This window comes from Ammodytes marinus, assembly GCF_949987685.1.
Source record: "Ammodytes marinus genome assembly, chromosome: 6".
NCBI lineage: Eukaryota > Metazoa > Chordata > Actinopteri > Uranoscopiformes > Ammodytidae > Ammodytes > Ammodytes marinus.
Window position 1 is genome coordinate 6,750,324 of NC_137235.1, and position 22,279 is coordinate 6,772,602.

Here is a 22,279-nt window from a genome sequence, read left to right on the forward strand (position 1 = left end):
AAATTGTGGCCCGTCTATTTAATTACTTTCAGTGAGGAAAATGTGTTTTAAACTTGTGGAAAAAAATCCTTAATATCATATGGCAACTGTGACTGTTTGACAATAAGCATTGAGCGCTTTATTGCGGTGAACCGTTATTCTGCAGATAGATGCGTTGCGTTCTAAAAATAGAAAAAAGTTTAACGAGGAATCGATTGATCCTCGAGGAATGCAAGCGATCACACGAGTAGCGAAAACACTCGTGCCCATCCCTAGTAGCTACTATTGCACTAAATGGTAACACTTGAATACGTTATGCATATATGCAACTTGTTTGTTGAAATGTTAATAAATGGAAGCTTCCTCAAGCAGCCATCTCTTTCCCGACAATCCCCTCTGTGCACAAACTCTTACATATGGTAATTAAACATTATAACACCTGCGGCTTATAGTCCAGTGCGGCTTATAGTGCGGAAAATACGGTAGTTCTGATAAGAGTGTTTGACGCAAGGTGATGTTACCTGTGTGACTTAACAGGTGAGACTTCCGCAGGTGTGGCAGCGGGTTTAGATGGCATCTCCATTTAGTGAGCTGGAGGTGTTGACGATCCTGTTCTCTCTGCTGGTTTTCGGCCTCTTCACACTCACTGGGATGCTCAGTGAGGCCGGTGCACGCTCCGACGGTACGACTGCAAACACACACAACACAATAATGTCTAACCGGGTCCATTCAGTCACTTCACAGACAATTTCTTCTCACACCCATAAACAACTGAACGATTAAAATCATATCTGTTTTTTACACATTGCTGTGATAGTATTAATTCATTTTGTATTACATAATTGTCACTTTCATAAAGGTGTATACTATAATATGAAAGGATAAAAAGTTTCCAGGTTTTTTTTAGATAAATCTAGAAGTTTAACTAAACAGTGCGGCAATTACCGTAATCCTACCTTCATGGAGGTAATAACCTTATTTAAAGGTCATGATGGTGAATTCATTAGGGATCTGTGATAAATGTTAACTCTGCTGAAACTGATTATGTTATTTCTTTTTGTCAGAGAAGTAATATTAATATTGCACTTTTTTAAATCAATAGTTTGTAGTTTTGTTGATTACATAACTGCAAAAACTGAATATTTTCTGATAATACCAAACACTGCCAGTTTATTGGAAACCTAGCTGAAACTAATGCAACAGCTCTGGACTAAATTCTGCCTTCACTAAGATTATAATATTACATTTGTGTTGACAATGTTTCAGAGAGATGTTGATTCAACTTGATGATCATTTCGGGAGTTAATAGTTAAATCCGTGGTGGATATGATTTTAGGGACACCTCTCTGTATAATGTAACTTACATTGAAGCTTGCAGGCAGTTGCATTTTATTAGATTTAGGAAGGGATACTGACTGAGTTTATAAAATATACTGAGTATGTGCAAAACAATAAAAACATCCTGTATTATCTGTTGTTATGGCACTGCAAACTACAGCCTCTAAAATGGTAGTGGAGTTCATTTAAATTTCAAGTAGTGGCTTGTTTCTCAAATCAGAATAAGATATGAAGATTTCTTGTTGCTTAATGGTACTTGTTTAATCTTTATTTTTTTCATTTATTAGCGATACTTATATATTTGTTATAGGTTTGGTCAGAATGTTTTCTTTAACATGTTATTCATTTCTTCCTGTGTATAACTGTTTCTTTTATATCTTAACTGTGCCCAGTATTTTGTTAGCGCACTTCATTTCAAATTCTTCCACAAAGCCATTTGTGCTCTAGCTTGAAAAGTGCAACACAAAAAATATATTAGTATGGGTTTCTTTCTGTATCGCTAAAACAATTTGTTGGCCCAGTAAAATAATGTTTTTGTAATTATTTTTCTGTTCTTATAATTAATCCAGATTTCCTTTTTATCTTAACCACAAATAGTTTTCATGTGTCTAATGTTCTTGTTTATTTCTTTCCTGTCAGTTTATTTGGTGTGTAAACTACACATACAAAATACCGTGCGTGCATATGTGGAGGTGTATTCACAACCTCTACAATAGCCATGAATAGACCTCATCCTCATCATTTAAATGATGTATAAAAAAGTCATGTGTTAAATAAAATGATGGACGTAATACAAATTTTTTTTTTATTCTCAACACAAAAGTCCTCTTGGCAACTTTTCACCAACTGTCGCATTTATTTCAGCAAATGCAAATGGCTGAGTGTGTGTAAAGATAATTCTGATGTCTAACATTATATACACAATCTTATTTTACACCTGATTAATTCAAAATAAATCTGAGGTTTTTATCCCATGAGACACTAAACAACGCTAATAAACTTAATCAGTCATTTTCTTCTTTCTTTCACTGTGACAAAATCTTGGCCATGAAGTTAGAAAACCTAAGTACGTGACCACTTTTTCTTATTTCCTATCCATCAGAGAAAAACAGTCAACCACAGCGCGTGGAGCTGATCGTCTGACCGCGGACGAGGTTTCATGACTGAAAAACTTCAGAGGGTAGCGGTGGTCTGTTCAGGCCCCAATGAGGACACGTCAGCCGTGAGTGTGTGTTTGTGCGTGTTATCAGTAACCAGCGCAAAGTCTAAATTCTGCCCTCTGAAGGTGTGTGTGTGTGTGTGTGTGTGTGTGTGTGTGTGTGTGTGTGTGTGTGTGTGTGTGTGTGTGCACTTTGTTATAGGATCCAGTGTTGTGTTTCCAGGATGAGGCACAAAGGAGTGGCTCAGCTGGTGCATTGTAAAGTCAATTAACAAACGCCTCCTTCCGAGACTGTATCACACTCCGGCTTTCTTTTCTCTTTGGGTGTGAGTGTGTGTGAAGATACACAGAAGTCACTTTTATTCTGATCTTCACATCTGGAACTAGCTACAGAGATTCATCCACTGGTAAGTCTAAAAACCTTGTCACAGACTTTTTCTTTCGTTAAACGTGTTGTAAGTTATCCGTCTTAGAAAGCTACAGCTATAGGTCGGAAACAAAAGGTGCGCTCGCCGCATTAGAGTGACTCTCATACAATGCTGCAGTAATGACACGTCTGAATCATCCGTGGCAGGGATCAGAGGGTGGAGCTAGCTTGTGTAAATGAACAGATCTACAGCAGCAAGCAGGATCAAGGAACTCTGCTTAAGAGGAAGAATCAATTCACTGAAGTAAAATATTCTCAGTTCCACTAAAAGTCTTTACCTTTTTTGGGGGATTTTAACCCTGACTGTTGTATTTATGAAAAAGCCCCATTGAATTATACCAAGTCACTCAAAATATCATGTTCTAGTGTATCTTAATTTAAATTTGTGATACCCAAAATTGCATTCGATACTGCTGGTCAAGTGAACTGGATAGATTATTAGAAAAAATCATAAATTGAAAAATCTTCTATAAAATAAACCATTAAGCAAGAAAAAAATCTTCTTCATTAGTATATTTGTGGAAAATAACACAGTTAACTGTTGACAAGCACTACAAAGACAGCATTATTCATCATAAAACAATAAATGACTGATGTCACAGTATGCCTGTAATTAACAAAGTGACAAGGCCCCCTGGTGGAGTCAAAAGGCTACTGCTTCTCCAGTTGTGTGTCAACCATAGATAGTATATAAAACAGGTGTCAACAGTATTGCAATAAAAATACTAACTTTCCAAGTACAGGTTGTGAAACATTGGCTTAAAAGCTGACAGATACATCTGTAGTGAGTCCAAGACAAGTCAAGTCCTAATTGTATCCACAACGTTCCTTTATATTCCTGCCCACTTCTCCTTAGTGGTTCAAATAGTAAATGGATGAAGTGAAGAGAAAAGGAAGATTCAGTCTGAATATCAGGCTACGCGTAATACATGTATTCCAGTTTCTTACTGTGTCTCTTGAAGGTCTTTTTTTATATAGAAGATGATTTCCTTTATTGTCAGTCTTGTGTCATGTATCTTATTGTGACTATGTTAAATAATAATGACGTGCCTTGTGTTGGGTAGGTGTGTAGATGGAACTGCCGTTCTCTGGCTTTGAGCTGACCTTCATCGTCGTTGCCTTCTTCATCGTCTCGCTCTTCACCCTGGCTTCAGTCTGCATCAAACCAGACGCAGCACGCACAGGTACAGAGTCTCCGTCTGCTGTCTCACACACACACACGCACACACACACACACACACACACACACACACACACACAAACACACAAAAAAATAGTTAGCTTTCCTTACACTGCATACTGTGCGTCCGATGCTCTCTTTCAGAAGACGGAATATACGGAGAAAAGACTTCACGAACAGTTTACAGAAAGCAGAGAGTGATCACCAAGCAGGCCAGGAAGAAACCATGAAGTAAAAGTCCAAGAAGCTCTTTCCTGGATCTGCTGGAGGCTTCTCACTTTCTGTATACTACGAACTCAAAATGAACTGAAAGCCCCAAATAAATGATGAAGTCTACCTCAAAACTAGTCTGTAACAAATACAACTTGGAAAAGGACACTGTTTAATGACTTATGTATTATAGCATGAATCCATTCGAGCCAGCTATCACTAAATAATTGAAGATGTTAGGGTCAGAAACTGAGACGTTAATGTGGAATTGAAATGTTCTGCTGTAGAGCCAATTTTGTAGAGCAGCAACAGTAATGTATGTACAACAAAATATTACATTTGTACTTTGCAAGGTCTTTATTTTATGGTGATTTGGGTACATTTGTGATGCCCTCACAGACTGATCAGTGTCAAAGTGTAAGTTATAAAAAAAAAAAAAGCTACACTGATCTGCTCTGTTCTCACTTTCAGCTGTGATTTTCTGGTCAAGAGATTTTACAACCATTACTGAGCACCTGGTTTTGGCAACAAGAAAATCCTTCCCCATGAATTATACTGCTTGGGCAGTGAGCTTCCTGTGAGGCCGATAAAAATCCTGCCTCTTGCTGACAAATGGCCAATATTTAACCTTGTCTCTTGAAAATAAATAAAACCATTTGATTGTTGAAATATGTTACGGTGCAAAACAGGACAGATGTGTCAAAAAAGGTCAAAAAGTAGACTTTTTCTAGAAGCCATTCGTTTTTTAGGAAAACATTTGGGGCAATTTATTCTATTGTGTTGTTGAGATAACTTCTAGTGAGTAACTTCTAGAGATTTCCTAACTTGTTCATGTTAACAGTGCCCTGAAAGGTCCAATGACATAGAACAATGGCACAAATTAAACAGAAACTTCATGCTTTTCTCTGCATCAAACCACAAAAAAACAATACTGAACTTCTGACCGCGGGGCACGGACGCTGGGTTTGTGTGTCCAGAGAAAGCCGCTGTGTCTGGGTGAGGATTTAACAAACCAAGTGACTTTTGCCCCCTGAAGCCCTATTGGGGTGACATCCCGGGGGGGTTAGAGGCTGCTCCCTGTTGAGTTTGCCCCCTGACCCGTGAGCCCTCCGTCACTCCTCCACAGTCGGCCGTCTTGTTGCCGACGCGGAGGGGAGGAGGCGCGCCACAACGTTGAAAGTTAATACACCATCGTGAGATTTTATCTCTTTGCTTTAAAGAGGTTCATTTGTGTTGTGTTATGTGTCCTGATGATCCAAACTGTATTGTGTGTGTATTGGGGTGTTCACTGATGCTCGTGGGTCTATGCATCCATTGGGGTCTGTATTGGGCAATTGGGAGATAAGGGGCCTTAATAGTCATTAAGCTATGGCTGGCTGCGGACAGTCCTCATTAACACTGACGACCTTATGACATGATAAACAGGCCCACTATCAGTGTAACGATGGACAACAAACTGACCCATCAGATCACAATCAACACTCGTGAACGCACACACACACAAACACACCCAGACACTGGACTACACCCCGGAAAATTCAGACATCACGGCACTTGCTGTATCCACCTCGGATTGAGTTTATTAAAGGGAAACTGTGGCCTAACTTGTGTAGCTCTCACAAGCGCTTCAGTTAGTTTCGATGACCAATGTGCTCACAAACATTTCACATTACTTATTTTGTCAACTGAATACTACTACAGATATCCTACATATAGAAATTACTTTTCAATTTTAGTACCTCAATCGAGCTTACCTTACACTGAATTGAATAGTCTAAAATTGGCAAAAGTGTTAGACGGACCACCTGCTCAGTGTATAAGCATTAAGCAAACATTAAAACAAATCCACGGAAAATCAATAATGAAACTCTTAAGGCTGTATGCATATACGTACAGTATAGGTTTGCTTTTGGTTAATCAAGGGAAGAATACCTGATGAATAAAGTAACTTCATCACAGTGATGTAAAAATGAACAATATGAAATTCGAATATTTCTGCTTCAAACAAAGGTAAAACATAACCAGAGACATAAGATGTCATTATATTTAATGTGAATTATGATCAAACTGAACACCTATGGCCGATTGATGTATTGGACAGCACTGAAGTTGCTGTGGCATCTCAAGGATGAGCTAAACCTGACTATGATACTCCAGTTTTTATTCTCTCTAACCTGTGACCTATCTGTATAACTAGTTGTCCATTGTTCTGTGTAAATGCAGTAATGTACTGTCTTTTTATGAGGCTCTGTTCCTCTTAATGAGTTTCTATCAGAGGAAGTTGTTTATCTGTCGGTCAGGAGATGATGCGGAGAGGAAGAAGACAGGAGGGGAGGAGAGGTTGAAGCTTCCTCTGCGGTCATAAAGATCACATTTACTACTAAACTGTTTCTTCCACGTTTGCGGGGATTCGGACCTGTGCAAAGGCATTAATAATAACTATATAACAATAGCGTTGTTTTTACTGATGGTCTATTTTGCTGTTACAGGTCATTTATAATCATCAGAAGAAAAATGTAATTGTTTCATGAACATTTCATAGTTCCTTGTTATCTATTAGAATTGTGTAAGATTGTCGAACACTGACCAAATTCCAGAACTATCTCATCAAAGAATATGCAAAGTATAACATGAATCTGAGCAGATGTTCGATGCCAGCTTTCAGTACTTTGGGATACAATATGCAGTGTTACGGACACATTTCAGTTGGCACTGAAGAAGTGAGCATGACATTATTAATCAATAAATAGTTTATCAATCAGCAGAAAATGAATCCAAAGGTCTACAGCTGTTCAACCATTTAAGTTATTTAACGACACAGGTTCCTGCTTTGCCAGAGATTTTCCTCGGTTTATTGGACAAAACAACACATGGAAAATTGCAACGGGCAATTATTTCATAGGGTAAACCAATTAGGGGGGTACATTCTGGTCCATACCAGAAGAATACCGAGGTTAATTTAGCTAATTATCACGCACCAAATAATAACCTTTAGCAGGGGAGCGAGGTCCAGCTATGCAGTGCAACCTGCCAAGGTGCTGACGCAGTGTAACAGGAGGTTGCCCTCTGTGTGTGTTTTTGTGTGTGTGTGTGTGTGGGGCTGTGTGTGTGTGTGCCTCTCTCGTAGGGGAGTGTTTGAGCAGGCTGGGTAATCCCTGTAAAGACGTATAATCCCCAGGGAGAGCAAATATTACAACACGCTCGACTCAGTCACACAGAAAACCTGGTGGGGAGATTTCGGTACGATTCCCTCGCTGCTGTTTTAAAGGGGCAGATAAAGAAAAAAATGGGGAGAGGGAGAGATATGGAGAGAAACTAGAGCAGCAGTTGGATGCGGTATACCAGGTGGCTCTGAATGACAATTGAAGCCAAATTAGCATATTCAAATAGGGTAAAATAAAAGTTTTTTAAAAGACAATGGCAGCTGATATGCAAAGTGCAGCTTGCCACAGAAACAAACTACATACCTCGGCCGAGTGTTTGCGGTAGGATCAATGTGTTCGTAAGCGACGGTATGTGTTTGTACGTTTACCAAATCCATGAGGAATCTCTGTCATTTCAGGCGACATTTTTGCAAACACCATAAAACAATAAAGGCAACATTTCCAAAGACATAATGACAATGACACATACCCACACTGCAAAAAAAGAAGAAGAAAAAAAACTCCACAAACTGAGACAGTCCTTTTTGGCCTCTTTTGTCTAGTTTTTGAGGGCCAAAGGGAGCTGACGGTGCAGATGCTTGTTCAAAGTCTCTGTGACTGTTTGGAGCCCCCGGTCCATTAGTGTCCTGCTGCTTCTCTAATCCTCATTCACATGTAATGGCCGACATTTCATCTTAATGTGTTAATTCATTAGCTGGGTCGCTGAATGGAGCGACTCAGGGGCACTTTACACGGCCACGCAAAACGGTGCATACGCAGAAAAATTTCTGCGGTTGCACTATATCATTTACAGGAAAACAGCAAACGCAAACGCAAACGCAAACGCAGGCATGAACCGCAGATTTTTGAGATCACCTCCGAGGGAGGATTTTTTGGAAAACTTAACGGTTTTGGTTTCCTGTGAACACCGAAACCATTTCCCCTGATAACGCTGACGTCACGGCTCCACCCTCACACATGCGCATTGCGTTTGGATATAAATAGGCATGCGCCGTCTTTGTAGGTACATGTGCGCCAGTTGGAAAACAACAACAACAATGGCGGATCACCGAGCTGTATTCATTGTGCTCATGGACGTTGTGCTGTTGCTGATGAATTTGTTATCGTGCCACCAATCGCTCCTACAAGCAAATAGGGAAAGAGTTGTGCTCTGCCTGTTTTTCTAGCTAAATAAACGTGTCACTTCTATATGCCAGGGACACGGCTCTCTCTACATTAAAAAAACACTATCAGCGTGCAGCGGTTAAGTTAGGCTACTGTTCAACAAAAGGAGCATTAAGGCTTCACAGTAAAAGCATTTCACTGGCTAAACATTCATAGCATTTCGCTGGACACACGTGAGTTGACTTTTATTCTGAAGTACGCCTAACAGGAAGGTATCCGCCCACGAAGCCCCTTCACTATCAGCAAGTCTGCTGTTTTTCCGAGTTCAATGCGGTGAAATAAGCTTGTCTTTTACAATATTTGTAACCCCAAGCTTACACCAACCGCTTTATGAACGTTAGTGGCATTAATTTTCGGTTACAGTAAGGTTTTATGCATCAAATTGTACCGGAAGAGCTATCTACTAGGCTGTGTCACCGCTGATTATTGGCTTGGCATGGCTGCTACTTCAGCGATTTCGGCCCGTTTCCTCTGAAAACTTTGTGTACGGGTGAAGATGTCAGATAAATTGTGTCTGAACGGGTTTTTTTTTTTAAAACCAAAAACGGGAAAACTCACGTTTTCACCGTGTAAAGTGCCCCTCAGTCCACAGAGACGGCCGCAAGCAGACACGCTAATGAGTCCCTGCACTTTGGCAAGAGCCACGGACGGACAACCACAGAGCCACTGCCAAAGACCTGTGTTACCTGCTGCAGGAGGAATCCCCCAGAGAATACCACCAGCTGACAGCAGAGCTATACATGACACGCAGGGCTGGGTATTGTTGTACGGATATTTTGATACTAGTGCAGATACAATGGTAGAGCTTTTGTACCAACATTTCTCAAAAAATTTTAATAAAAATTTAAGAAATGTGACCACAGGGGGCGCCTTTAGCTCAGTTGGTAAGGCGTCCCCCTCCCGGGCCGGGCCCAGCAGCAGACCCGGGTTCGATTCCCACCCGCGGTCGTTCTCTGCATGTCACTCCCCTCTCTGCCCCATTTCACCTCTGTCTCTCTGCACTGTCAATAAAAGCATAAAAATGCCAAAAAAATATCTTAAAAAAATAAAATAAAATAAAAATAAATGTGACCACATTTCCTAACTGTTGAACGCACCTGTGCACCAACTTTGTCTGAACAAAAAAGTCTAACATTGGCAACATTTTGATTTAAAAGAACTCCCTCAACAGAATATAAGTAAACAAGATACAGTATTTGATGCCAGCTTACCGGCCGATACTAGAGACATTTTGACTCTGATTCCATCATATTTTGGCCTGTACTAAAAACGATCGATTGGTGATTAACAATAGAGATGGTGAATTTGATCAAGCCTTTAACACCCTTTCAGTATTTGACAGTTTACTATACAGATTTTGTTCGGCTCCACCAACATTTTTAAGTTTGATACAAGATGTTTGATGATTAGAAGATGCTAAAAGAGTGAAAGTTTACTAATTTAATTATAAAAAATCAAAATTTTGGAACGGTTGAATAGTCCCCCCAAAAAGTACAGTTTTATCCACAGAACTACACGCCGACAAACACACACCCTAGATCCCACAGAGAGACATTCGTGAAGACAGACAGAGACAGACAGTAGACGGCATCCATCCCAGACACACAGTCAGACTTCTTTGAGTATCTTTAGTCCAGTCAGTGTATCACCAGATTGGACCACCCCCCCTGAAATGCTCGGTGCAAATACCCCCCACCCCACAACCATCCCCACCCGGCACCCACAAGCCCCAGATGTGTGTGTCTTCCTCTGTGCGGGGGTAGGGGACAATTTGGGGACAACTGAGGGAGGAGGGATCATCCAGCTCTGCTCTCAGTCTGCAAGCAACCTGCTACTTTCAACCAGTGTTGACAAGTACACTTTTTATAAGCAACTTTGGGCTTGTTTTTTGGTAGAGTCACTTAAAAATATTGGATGTAGTGGGTTGCGGTTTTTTGGGCATGTCAGTAACGTGCAGTAGCTTTATTTGGGCTTGCAGCTCAATCATTAAATACGTAAAGTTTGGGCGAGCTATCTAAACAGCTGGTTTTGATATGTTGTTTAAATGCATTGCTTGTTTGTTCTGTTGCAGGATCTGGTAACTTAACTGACATATGCTTTTGTTTTCTTGGGCCTGTTCATTATGTGTGAGACAGTGGAAGGATGGCTTTTATTTGTTTCTTTAAATTAATATTTTTTTTTCTGCGGTTAAATTATATTATTGGTGAGCTTATATTGGACTTCTTTTGGGCTTGTTTTTATAGGCCTGTGTCCTTGTTTCTCGAGATCTGGTAACACTAAACCTGCTTCTTTCAACTACAGCTTCTTGAATCTTTCTTCTCGGGTGCTGTGAGTGATAAATCAAGCATAGCCTTCACTCACTCTCAAGATTTCACTGACTCATACTGGCGCAAGCACGCACACACATACACACAAAATGCAACCTGCAGGAGAGTGTGTGTTAAAGGGGCATTCGGAGGGTTAGTGGAGGGGGCTTCCTGTCACTTGAATTACCCTCTACATGTGGGGTCAATATGTGCAATGCTGAAGTGTGTGTGTGTGTGTGTGTGTGTGTGTGTGTGTGTGTGTGTGTGTGTGTGTGTGTGTGTGTGTGTGTGTGTGTGTGTGTGTGTGTGTGTGTGTGTGTGTGTGTGTGTGAGGGGGTTGAGGTGGGGGCTTCTGTGAGCTACACCCCCTCATACATACACACACCCCTCCCTCTAAAAAAAAGGCCGTATAAAGAAGGTGGGGGGAAAGGCACCTTTGTCACTTTGCTCTCAGACACAGAGACAATCACACTCTCTCTGGACACTGCAAACAGAGGAGGACACACACAAACATTCTTCAGGGGGACCTACTGATTATCCTGAGAAAAAGCTGGTGCTTCAGTGTTCCCTGGATTCTCCCGTGGTGGGCTCTTCTGTTCTGAAACAAAAGGAGGAGAAAGAAGAGAGCATCATCAACTCGGAGGACTCAGACTTTTTTTTTTGGTGTGGGGGATAAATGATCATTATCTAAAGCTCGTCGGAACATCGAACGCATCTGTCCCGCCATGAGGATCTTCAACCTGCTCTACCTGCTGCTGCTCCTGCTGCTCGCCGCTGTTGTAGCACCTGCACCTTCCTTCAGACCAGGTGAGCATCCTCCAAAAATCTTTACCGTCTCCCGGCAGGTGTCCGTTATTAACCTGGACAGAACAGTTGAAATTAGGCTTACCGTTTTTAAATGGCGGGTTCAAATCACTGTGCTATGTAGCCTGGGTTAAACTCATAAATTAAACTGCGGGTTACCATAGCAACAACGTTTCTTGCTACATTAATTAGCTAAACTCTCGACATTGACATTGTTAAAATACACCTAGCTAAAACAACAGTCTGTGGCAAAAATATAAAAGTTAACCTACCTACAGACTCAAATAAAATATGACAATTGTTTATATTATTCTCTGTTTTAGTCTTCCTAGTTGATAAAAGCTCACGGCGGGACGTTAGCTAATTTAGCCTACGAATCGTTACCAAATTATGATGGTACATTCATGAGTTCGGCGTAAATAGGAAAACTCAACAGTGGGATTATTTTTTTTACCACGAGCCTCCTGTTAAAAGAAAAAGAACCACGAAAAAGTGGTAGCAACCGGTGGAAAAGAGATCAGAAACTAACTAAAGCTGCCGTTGTATCTAAATTAAATCAAATCCTTACTTGGTAAAACAATTTCGCAAACAATGCCGTTTTATTACATTATAACATATATTTTTTTTATTTTTACAAATATAATACTGAATGGAATTACTAGTGTACGGGTAATTTAATTGAGTCAGGTATGGCAAGATTAATAGAATTGGGGGTTATTTCCCTGCGCTTAAAGAGGTTTGTTCCATTTTGCCAACATGGCTTGAATGCAGCACCAACTAAAAAAAAGCGTGGTGTGTTTTGGGTTAAACATTAATGCTTGTAATTTCAACTCTTCTTATGCACCTGTCTAGAGACAGACTGGTTTTAGTGTTGCTGACGGGAAAAGTATAGGTATCATGCTGTTTGTAACAGGTGTACCTTTTTTGCACATGTCCATGCAGTTTTTCTAGCAAATAGCGGTTGTTAAATAAATACTAGATTTAATTTGAGCTTGCGGTCGTGATAAGGTTGATGCGGCGATGGAGAGGAGAGGATGGATGGAGGGATAAAGAGGGAGGGAGCGCAGCGCCGCCGGGGATTGCACGGCGACCCCCAGTGAGGCCCTTTGTCCCGGGCTGGAAGGCACTCCGGCGCGCTTTTGTTAATCATGGTGTTAAAACGCCATGCAAATACCCGAGCTTTATTAACATGACATGGAGTAGCAGTGCCAAGTGTAAAGAAGGCTGCCTTCAGGCGTGGGGAGCAGTTTCTTTCAGAGAGGGGGGAGGAGGTAGAGGGAGTCATAAAGTCATCTGGCACTTTATCTCTTCCTGGGCTTGCCTGGCAGTCTGTGAACCGCGGGAGTCAAAGTGGATTTATTAGGGACGTTTAAAAATAATCATGTGTTGGGCCGGTGTGTCCCAGTTTATTAGAAGGGGGTCACCCTGCTGTTGGAAAATTCGTCCAAAAAACAATAAAATGCAATGAAAGCAGGCTATTCTATGGTCAACAGAGTAGGCCTTCAAGTTACGGTTTGATAGTTTCAAAATCTACTCAGAAAATGGGGGATGGAGGAACAGTTGTTTCACCTCATTTGGTTTTAAAAGCTTCAGGTTGAGTTGAACTCCATTTGGGATCAATTAGGCCTGTCAGGTGAAACGCAGGGGTCCACTTGCAGACATAAATCTACCCTTTAAAAATGACTTTTACGTTTAAAACTACATTGATAAGCGGTTCATTCATGATAACAGTCTAAAATAGGTTCAAATATTTATTCTGTAGGCTAGAAATGCTCATCCAGTGTCTTTCTTCCACATATTAACATGATGTTTTCCTTTCAGAATTCCCAAAGATGAGGAGAAGATACCACAGACACCGCTGCCAATACAGACGCTGTATGCCACTCCACTCCAGAGTCCCCTTCCCCTGAGGTGAGACGTGTGTGCACTCATACATGTTTTTTTTTTTTTAAAGATATTTTTTTGGGCATTTTTATGCTTTATTGATAGTGCAGAGACAGAGGCGAAATGGGGCAGAGAGGGGAGTGACATGCCGAGAACGACCGCGGGCGGGAATCGATCCCGGGTCTGCTGGGCCCGGCCTGGGGGGGACGCCCTACCAACTGAGCTAAGGGCGCCCCCATACATGGGTTTCTGTGTTAAAAAAGAGGTTATGAGCCAAGCCTGGTGATAACATGGAAGAAAACCAGGCCAGAAGAGTCGGCAGGTGGCAATTAAGAAGGTGTGTGTGATTAGAGGCAGAAGTGTGTATTCACGCAGAACAGGAGTGCAGCGAGGTGGGGGAAAGTCTCAGGCATAAATCTTACTAACGATGAAGAGAAAGGCTTTGGTACAAGGGGTGTTTTTCAGCTTTAATTGGGACTCCGGTACACGCACAGTTGCATAAGATGTTTTGGTCCTAATCCGCTTTTAGAAACTCACTAAATTATGTTTTTCTTTTTTCATTTCAGGTTGAAGCACAAGAATTAGGTTGAGCCAAGGAGAGAATTGTGAATATGAAGCAACTGCAGCGTGTGGCCCAATCACCATGGATGGCTCCCAGTACCAAGACATAAGACTGACAAGCTATGGGACGTCATTGAAATGCCATCCAAAGACTTTCATGTATGATTGGCTGCAAAATAGCTCCAAGAAACTGTCATTCCCAACAAAGAATATATATGTATATATATAAACCATGTAATCCCGTCGGCCACAGATCTGGCTATGTCCCATTGTCAGCCCCTTCCATCCTCATTCTGAAAAACTCATATTTCCGTATTTAACCAAAAAATGAAAACAAGTGGAAAAGGAGCTGCAGCTACATTCCATGCCTGACTTAAAAGCTACGGACCAAAGAGCTGGAAACATCTCAGTGACTGCAGCTAAGATGTACAGCATCCACATAGCATTCCCACACAGTGTTTATAATGCATGTATGCACTTCAAATGTTTATTGAATTATGTTTAAAACTTTTTAATAAAAAAAGATGTATCAATGTAGTTGTTTGGTTGTTACTTGATGGGATTATGTGTATGTGTTAAAATTAAACAGGTCTAAAGGGTGTGAGGATAATTGATGGTTTTCATATCTCCAGGTTTTTAGGCCAGGATACATTTAAATGTGGGATACTTTTAGTAAGGACACAAGTCCGTATCTGTATATAAAAAAAGCCCCCCCAGGTCAAATGGGGCTCCTGATACCTGCAGTAACTTAAGATAACTCCGGGCTCCCAGGAGAAGAAAATGTGAAAAGAGTCGTAAATGCGGCGCTCCCCTGCTGAGTTACGGACACCAGAGCATAAAGAAATCACAATGGGGGAGTAAAACACCAAACCCGGGTTCAAATGAAGACCTCCATATTTCGCTAACGTGGATTCCCGTGACCGTCGAAATTTGAACACAGAGAAGGGCGAGGCGGGAAAGGGGACATTCACACCGGGCTAATGTTGACACTAGGAGTTTCTATTGTTTGGGGATCTTTCTTTTCAGCTCTTACATTACATCATACAAAGTAAACGCTTGTCGCAAACATAAACACCAGTCACTTACTTGGGTTTCATTGAGGCGTTGTGTCGACTGTCGCTCTTAAACTGAAACATAAATTCAATTGTACAAAATGAGAGTATATTAAGATTTATTGTAATCTGCTTACAGATACACAAACTCTATGATTGAAGTCGAACAAACAAAATACTAAACAAATACATCATTTACGCACACATTCAGACATAAAAAAGAGGACATTTTAACAGTGTTACTTTATCTCTTTCCATTGTTTGACCCCGATAGGTGAGAAGAACCCCTCCCCTCCTTAGTGCAGATGATCTCTGAAACAGTTTTGCCTCTTGTATTGTGTTTCTCTCGTGGTAGCACAAGCGGCAGCATACACAGATCACTGGGGGAAGTCGTAACACAGTGATAAAAACCCTTCACCTCTGATCAGTGACCCGTGACTCTTCTTTAACTGACCTCCACTTACAGTTCAACTCATCCTGCGTTATCTGTCCATCTCAGGTGAGGATGATGCCTCGCTTTGCCCGTCTCAAAGTCTTTGTGTGCTCAGGTGCTTGTGTGCACAGGGGTTACCTTACTCTTTAAGTCTTTTTTTTTTATCCAGTGTTTTCTTCTAGCGTCAGTCCTCACTTTCAAACACACTGATCCCCTGGGCTTTGTGTTAAAGAGAGAGGGGAGTTAAAATAGTCGGGCCCGGCTCCTTGGCGGCTGGTTCTCAGTAAGAAGGATGAGGAGGGCGGAATGAGGGTCAGTGCTGAGCAGTGAGGTTGAGAAGCCGTTTGCTCAGCAGGGTGTTGTGCTGCTTCAGGTACTCTATGAGGTCGGCCTGCTTCTCCACCACCTCCTCCAGATTGGAGCCCTCCCTGGGACACAAAAAACAGCACCTGTAAATACCTTTATTGCATCCATTTTATCTTTACTGAATGTCCTATCTCTTGTGTTTTTATGTTCCTATGTCGGAATGCATCACTTGAATGTCAAAAACCAATTTGTTGTATCCTATGCAATGACAAAAAAGGCTTTATGATTTGATTCTGACATACACTCAACAAAAATATAAACGCAACACTTGTGTACAGAGTGGCCTTTTATTGTGGACAGTCTAAGGCACACCTGTGCACTAATCATGATGTCAGATCAGCATCTTGATGTGGCACACCTGTGAGGTGGGATGGATTATCTCAGCAAAGCAGAAGTGCTCACTATCACACATTTAGACAGATTTGTGAACAATGTTTGAGAGAAATGGTACAATTGTGTATCTGGAATGAATTTTAGATCTTTAAGTCCATCTCATGAAAAATGGGATCAAAAACAAAAGTGTTGCGTTTATATTTTTGTTGAGTGTAATAATCTGTAACACTACTGGCCTCATCGGTTTGTTTAAGGTTAAAGCAGGTGGTATTCTATAATTTAGTCTTCAGATCCTATAGAAAGACTTATGCTTAGTAGTGCTCTGGTCCGAGTTGGGAATTTGTTCTTCCGTCTCTGCGTGTTCACGTACTCCCAGGTCAGAAGTTGGTATGTTTAACGTTAGATGCTATTAACAGTGTGACCTACAGTATATTAGTTTGAAAATGATTTATTAGCATCAAGTTTAACATCACCTGATTTATTAATCCAGGTTGAATGCTAATAAATACTTAAATATTGCTTTAGTTTACATACCTGACTTGTAATTAAGGGTTAATAAATACTATACTAAAGCTAATGAATAACTTTTCTAACCAGTCTAGGTCACTCTATGTGGACAACTTACCGTTATAACATGTAACAAATTATATTTAAGCAAAAAGCTAGTATGCAATACCTGCATTAATAAAAAGTTAGAGGGGGGCGCCTTTAGCTCAGTTGGTAATATCATTAAATAAATAAAAAATAATAATAAAAAAAAAGTTAGAGAAGGAAATCCTTGACTTTACTTACAAATGTACCCGTTCAGAGTATTTAACTCAGACTGCGGCCCTCATTTATTATTTCTCTTAGGTACTTGAACTTTGTGCTGCTGGAGCCTTTGAGTCGATGAGAAACCATTTAATTCAGCCTGCAGTAAAAACATGCAGCTGGGAGCCTTATACAAACATGAGACCGACACGTAAAAATGTCTGAACTTTTACAGAGCATTGTTCCTGTTTAAAGGAAGCACTAAACATTATGTGTGACAGCTGTGTACCTGAAGCCCGTCTCGGTCGGCAGGCTCGTGACACTAAAGTTGTGCGTATGCTCTTCATGGCTCACGTCTGGCGCAGCTCGCTCCCTGTTGAACTGCATCACTTTCACTAAAAAACACAAACAAGATTTTTGTTTTTCTCATGACATCATCATCAAACCAGTGTTGTGTGTTGTCTGTTGCACATAAAATAAGACACACGGACGTTACCGGGCAGTGAGAGCTGTCCCTACAAACACGAATCACTCGGGTGAGAAACGGCACACATTTGTTCTTTTTACTGTTTTCCATTCCTCTCCCTCTCCTAAACACACACGGGCTGTTATATCCTGCACTTAGGCCTTATGGGCAGCCATATCCTGCACTCAAACCTCTAATTCTCTCACCCTAAACATACACCTTTACTCAGGAGGAGGGGTTAGCAGCAAGGTGTGGTTGTGTTAAGCATCCAGTAGCTAGAAGAGGAGCTCGGGTCAGAAGTACGGTAGATGTTGGTGCTGTTTGCATCGAGATAAGGCTGCGAGGTGTGTGTGGGGTTCCTGGGGCAAGTGTGTATGAGGAAGGGCAGACAGGGAGAAGCTGGCCGAGGATTGATAAGACTCCAGTGTCATTAGCCGGAGGAAATTGTCAGGGAGGTTCTAAAGAGAGCTATCTTTACTTTGCTACAGCGCAGCATCTCAGCATCCACACTCACAGACAATCTAAAGAAATACTGCACATTCCTGCATAATGAGGCCCTAAATCTGTGTGTGTGTGTGTGTGTGTGTGTGTGTGTGTGTGTGTGTGTGTGTGTGTGTGTGTGTGTGTGTGTGTGTGTGTGTGTGTGTGTGTGTGTGTGTGTAAATACAGAAAAGTAAGCAGGTAAGTGTGACGTAGAGAGACATTCTAGAGAGGCAGAGAAATGATGAGGAATGCCTCAGAAATGTCGAAGCAGAATAGTTGGACTGTACTTATATAGTGCTTTTCTAGTCAAACCGCTCTAACCACTACACCACCAGCATACATTGTAGGAAACTTATAAATTCCCTGAACTAATGCAAAGGGTGATGAAGATATCTGTGTATCTGAATCTTATGGCAGTGGGGGCGGGACCTGATAAGCCTTTGGCTTCTCCTGCCACCCTTTGGACGATAACACAAAGTAATATGTATGAATATGCAAAGAGAAAATTGTGTATTGTTGTGTGTAATTGTCCGGAAGAATAATAATAAATAAAAGATATGCATGACGTCTTACACTGAGTATTACAGCATGGGACAAGAAAAAGACAGAGGGAGAGAGACCAGGACTGATGGATGGACGTGACACATTTCACACATGCTTGTTAGAGACTCTCACACACTCACACGCTCTGGACAGACACAGTGCTCAGACCGGGTCTACTACGACTGGTCTGAGCCTCTATCACCCATTAAGAAGAAGCAGTGCACATTTCCACGTGATAATAGCGAGGCTGCAGAGGTGCTAACAGCTAATGGTACCACACCAAGGGCTCACAGCTATGAACGGCCTAGAATCACAAAATCAAAGACACTGAAGGAAATGGATCTCATCTTGGCAACCGTGAGGTGACACAAGACGAAGGAGGAGAGAGAGCGGTGTGATCATCTTTTAGTTGCAACACAGGAGTTTGAATTAGTATGCATGTCTACAGTCTACTGAAACAATAACTTCCTGCTCATGAAAGTGTGTCACGTGCCGTTGTAGATGTGGGAAAAGGTGTAAAGAAATCCTTTTTTTTCAAGGAGAAACCGGGCGGTCACGCAGACAAGGAAATGTTTATAAATAGGCAACAAAGAAGACCATGTTTAAGTGTCCGTTAATGAACGCTTCAAAATTTGAGACGCTTTTGATGCTAAAAATATACATTATTCTCATCCTGATCTGGACGTGGTTTATGTGCAGGTTTGGCACGCCTCAAATATGAGTTTTTCTATAATAACTATAAAACAGGATTACTGGATTTACCTTAGCACACTTAAAAAGGTAGGTTTTTCCAAGCAGAGCAAATTGTCCGAATGAAAAAAATAATAAATAATTTACACAATAGTATTGTAAATCACAATGACCCAAATCTATTAGGGATATATCTAGGGTCTGGTAAAGTGATATGGATGAATTAAAGATTTTTAATACTCATAATAATAATGGATTGGATTTATATAGCGCTTTTCAAGGCCCTCAAAGACGCTTTACAGGGTTCCAGGTTCCATTCATTCACACACAGTCATACTGGTGGTGGTAAACTACGATAGTAGCCACAGCTGCCCTGGGGCAGACTGACGGAAGCGTGGCTGCCATTCAGCGCCTACGGCCCCTCCGACCACCACCTCAAACATACAGCAGTCATACACATTCACACGAGGCAAGGTGGGTGAAGTGTCTTGCCCAAGGACACAACAACCATGACACAGGTGGCAGAGCGGGGATCGAACCACCAACCCTTGGATCATTGGCCAACCCGCTTAACCACCTGAGCCACGGTGATGAAATGTTATCAGTTATCGTCACTAACAAAGTTACAAAATAACAATTTTCATGGTGATCACATTGTACACAGTGGATGTTTTGCATATGTTTCAATTTATTATTTATATAAAATATTTACTATGGGAGCTGTGAAAAATTACAGCTAGGTATTTGCGATTTAAAATATGGTCTTTTTCAAATGGACGTTGTCAGTCATACAGTACAGTAAAGTGCATTGCATTGCAGTTTAAGTGTGACAGGGATGTAGTGTAGGTATCTGTTTCTGTATCCGTGTGTGTGTGAGTGCGCGTGTGTGTGTGTGTGTGTGTGTGCGTTAGCCCTCTGCCCTCCAGTGCTAAGATGTAGGAGACCAGGAGAGAGAGGAGAGAGATGTATATAAGTTAAGCCTTTGAAGGCCAAGATGTGGCTTTGATGTGCATAGAGGTCTATAGAGGAGAGGGTATTCATGTTAAAATGAGAGAGGCAGAAACATACAGCAAACCTCAAAGACACACTCTCACACACACACACACACACACACACACACACACACACACACAGAGTCAGCATGCACTTCAAAGAGAAGTTGAACGAGGCCTTCCTCTATGGACTTCATAGCTGCAGGCTTTATATCTCTCCTTCTCTGTCTCCTCATATACTGATTTTTCTTTCCTTCTCAAGAACTCACTGATGGCACCTTGACTCTGCATCAGTCGGAGTGTGAGTGTGTGTGTGTGTGTGTGTGTGTGTGTGTGTGTGTGTGTGTGCGCGCGCGTGTGTGTGCATGTGCATGCTTGTGCTTTAGAATAAGGTTGGTGCTGCGAGGCGTCGCTAGGTTTGCGTTGTGCCTGACCGCACTGATCTGAGTAGGAATGTGCCAGGCGAACACAGAACCCCCAACCACACACTAGATCACCCTAACTGTAAACACAGGGACAATGTGTGTATGCGTGTGTGTGTGTTTGGGTGTAGCGGTCCGAGGGCTACCCTTTGGCTAGGCTAAATCCTAATGCGTCTTATCTTCACTCCTTGCCTCTCTGGTATCTGGAGCCCCAATCTGTGCCCCTCAGCTGCCAAACACACCCCTTATATATATATAGATTTCCTTTCATTACAGATTCTTCAATATCAATATCCTCTGATACTGCATCTTTATATTGGTTTTCCTTTACACACTGAGAGGAAGGCGAGTGTACTGGACTTAAAAATAACATTCTGGGGAATATCTGAATATGTATGCTTTATTGTCTGTCATCCTAGTCATGGCTTTTTATACTATTTACAACTAACAAATATGTCCACGTTTAAAATAAATAGTCACGGACTGACTTCTGAAATATTGATACGAGTGTGGGCCTGGGTATTATTAAAAATGCTTTGTAATTATTGCCAAATTACACTGTTTAATTCTAAATCCTCTATTTAACACTTTTAAACTACACCAAATGAAACCCAAACTAACACCAAATACTATGTCTCAATAAAATAATAAAATAAGCACAAATATGATATACTATTGGTACTTGACTTTGTTTCAAAGTAGGTGGCACTTGTAAAGTTCTGGGGTATGACACTTAGCACAGCTTTAGAATTTAATCTGAAGATTGACCTCCTGCCCTTCCGTTACCATGTAGCCGAATGTGATGGAGAACAAACAGACAACTGAGATTCCAGTGGGATTTTCACATGGAATTCCTCTTAGGATTTCCCATATTTACAAATGGATCCAAAGGTCATGATTTTTACTTTGTATAAAAACAATTTTGTTATGAAATACCATTACATAAATGCGTGCGAATGTCATTCATTTAGCAGGCATTTGGTCATAAACCAAGGTTTGGGGAAATTTAAATTTTTTACCAGATTCTGGCGTTATATTAGATGAAAAGTAAGAGGATAACCAATGTCATTGTGATTCATCTTGTGAATGTCTCTACAAAATGTAACTTTGCTGTTGTAGGGATGTTTACAGCAACAAAATGTTGTAGTTGTGAGATTGAATAATAAGTAAACTGACAGTAACATTAATCAATTATAAGTTAATAAGTTGTTATAGGCCACAATGCAGAAGAGAAACAAGACATAAAGTTGAGTCAAAATCCTAAAAACATTCTGTGAAAACTGTGAAATTGGTTGATCATAATAAATAAATATGAAGTAAGAAACTTCCAGTGTATCACTGTTTTATATTTGTGGCAGTCTAATCACAAGATAAGTTCCAACTTATTTAGTCATACATCTGTCTGTTTGAAACATTAAATTAACATTTTAGTAGACCTTTTCCATTCAATCCAAACTTTAAACTTTAAAATATATCTGACAAATTTCCAAACTATTTAATTCCAGAGGGAAGTTTTTCTTTTTGCAGCTTTAGGTCATTAAAACAAAGCTAGAGTAAATTTTTACGGAATCGA

At 40.9% G+C, this 22,279-nt stretch overlaps 2 protein-coding genes across 2 annotated transcripts in view; one reads left to right on the top strand and one right to left on the bottom strand.

Moving 5' to 3' along the window:
* Window positions 1-11,607: 11,607 nt before the first annotated feature.
* apela (apelin receptor early endogenous ligand) lies at window positions 11,608-14,630 on the top strand. The gene is made up of 3 exons (XM_080030034.1): window positions 11,608-11,734; window positions 13,553-13,642; window positions 14,182-14,630. The coding sequence occupies exons 1-2, from the start codon at window positions 11,653-11,655 to the stop codon at window positions 13,639-13,641; spliced, it is 171 nt and encodes a 56-aa protein (XP_079886160.1). The 5' UTR covers window positions 11,608-11,652; the 3' UTR covers window position 13,642; window positions 14,182-14,630.
* Window positions 14,631-15,397: 767 nt separating this feature from the next.
* Window positions 15,398-22,279, bottom strand: part of tmem192 (transmembrane protein 192) — a 9,942-nt gene continuing 3,060 nt past the window's right edge. Inside the window, exons 5-6 of the mRNA XM_080030026.1 lie at window positions 17,400-17,505; window positions 15,398-16,089 (exon numbers count right to left, since the gene is read on the bottom strand). Coding sequence (XP_079886152.1) covers window positions 15,975-16,089; window positions 17,400-17,505 — 221 coding nt within the window. The 3' untranslated portion in view covers window positions 15,398-15,974. The remainder of the gene's footprint in view (window positions 16,090-17,399; window positions 17,506-22,279) is intronic.

Bases quoted from the DNA above. Each gene is read 5' to 3' on its own strand.
- apela (XM_080030034.1), top strand. From the start codon at position 11,653: ATGAGGATCTTCAACCTGCTCTACCTGCTGCTGCTCCTGCTGCTCGCC. The intron at 11,735-13,552 runs GTGAGCATCCTC...TTTTCCTTTCAG, and splicing joins TGCACCTTCCTTCAGACCAG to AATTCCCAAAGATGAGGAGA.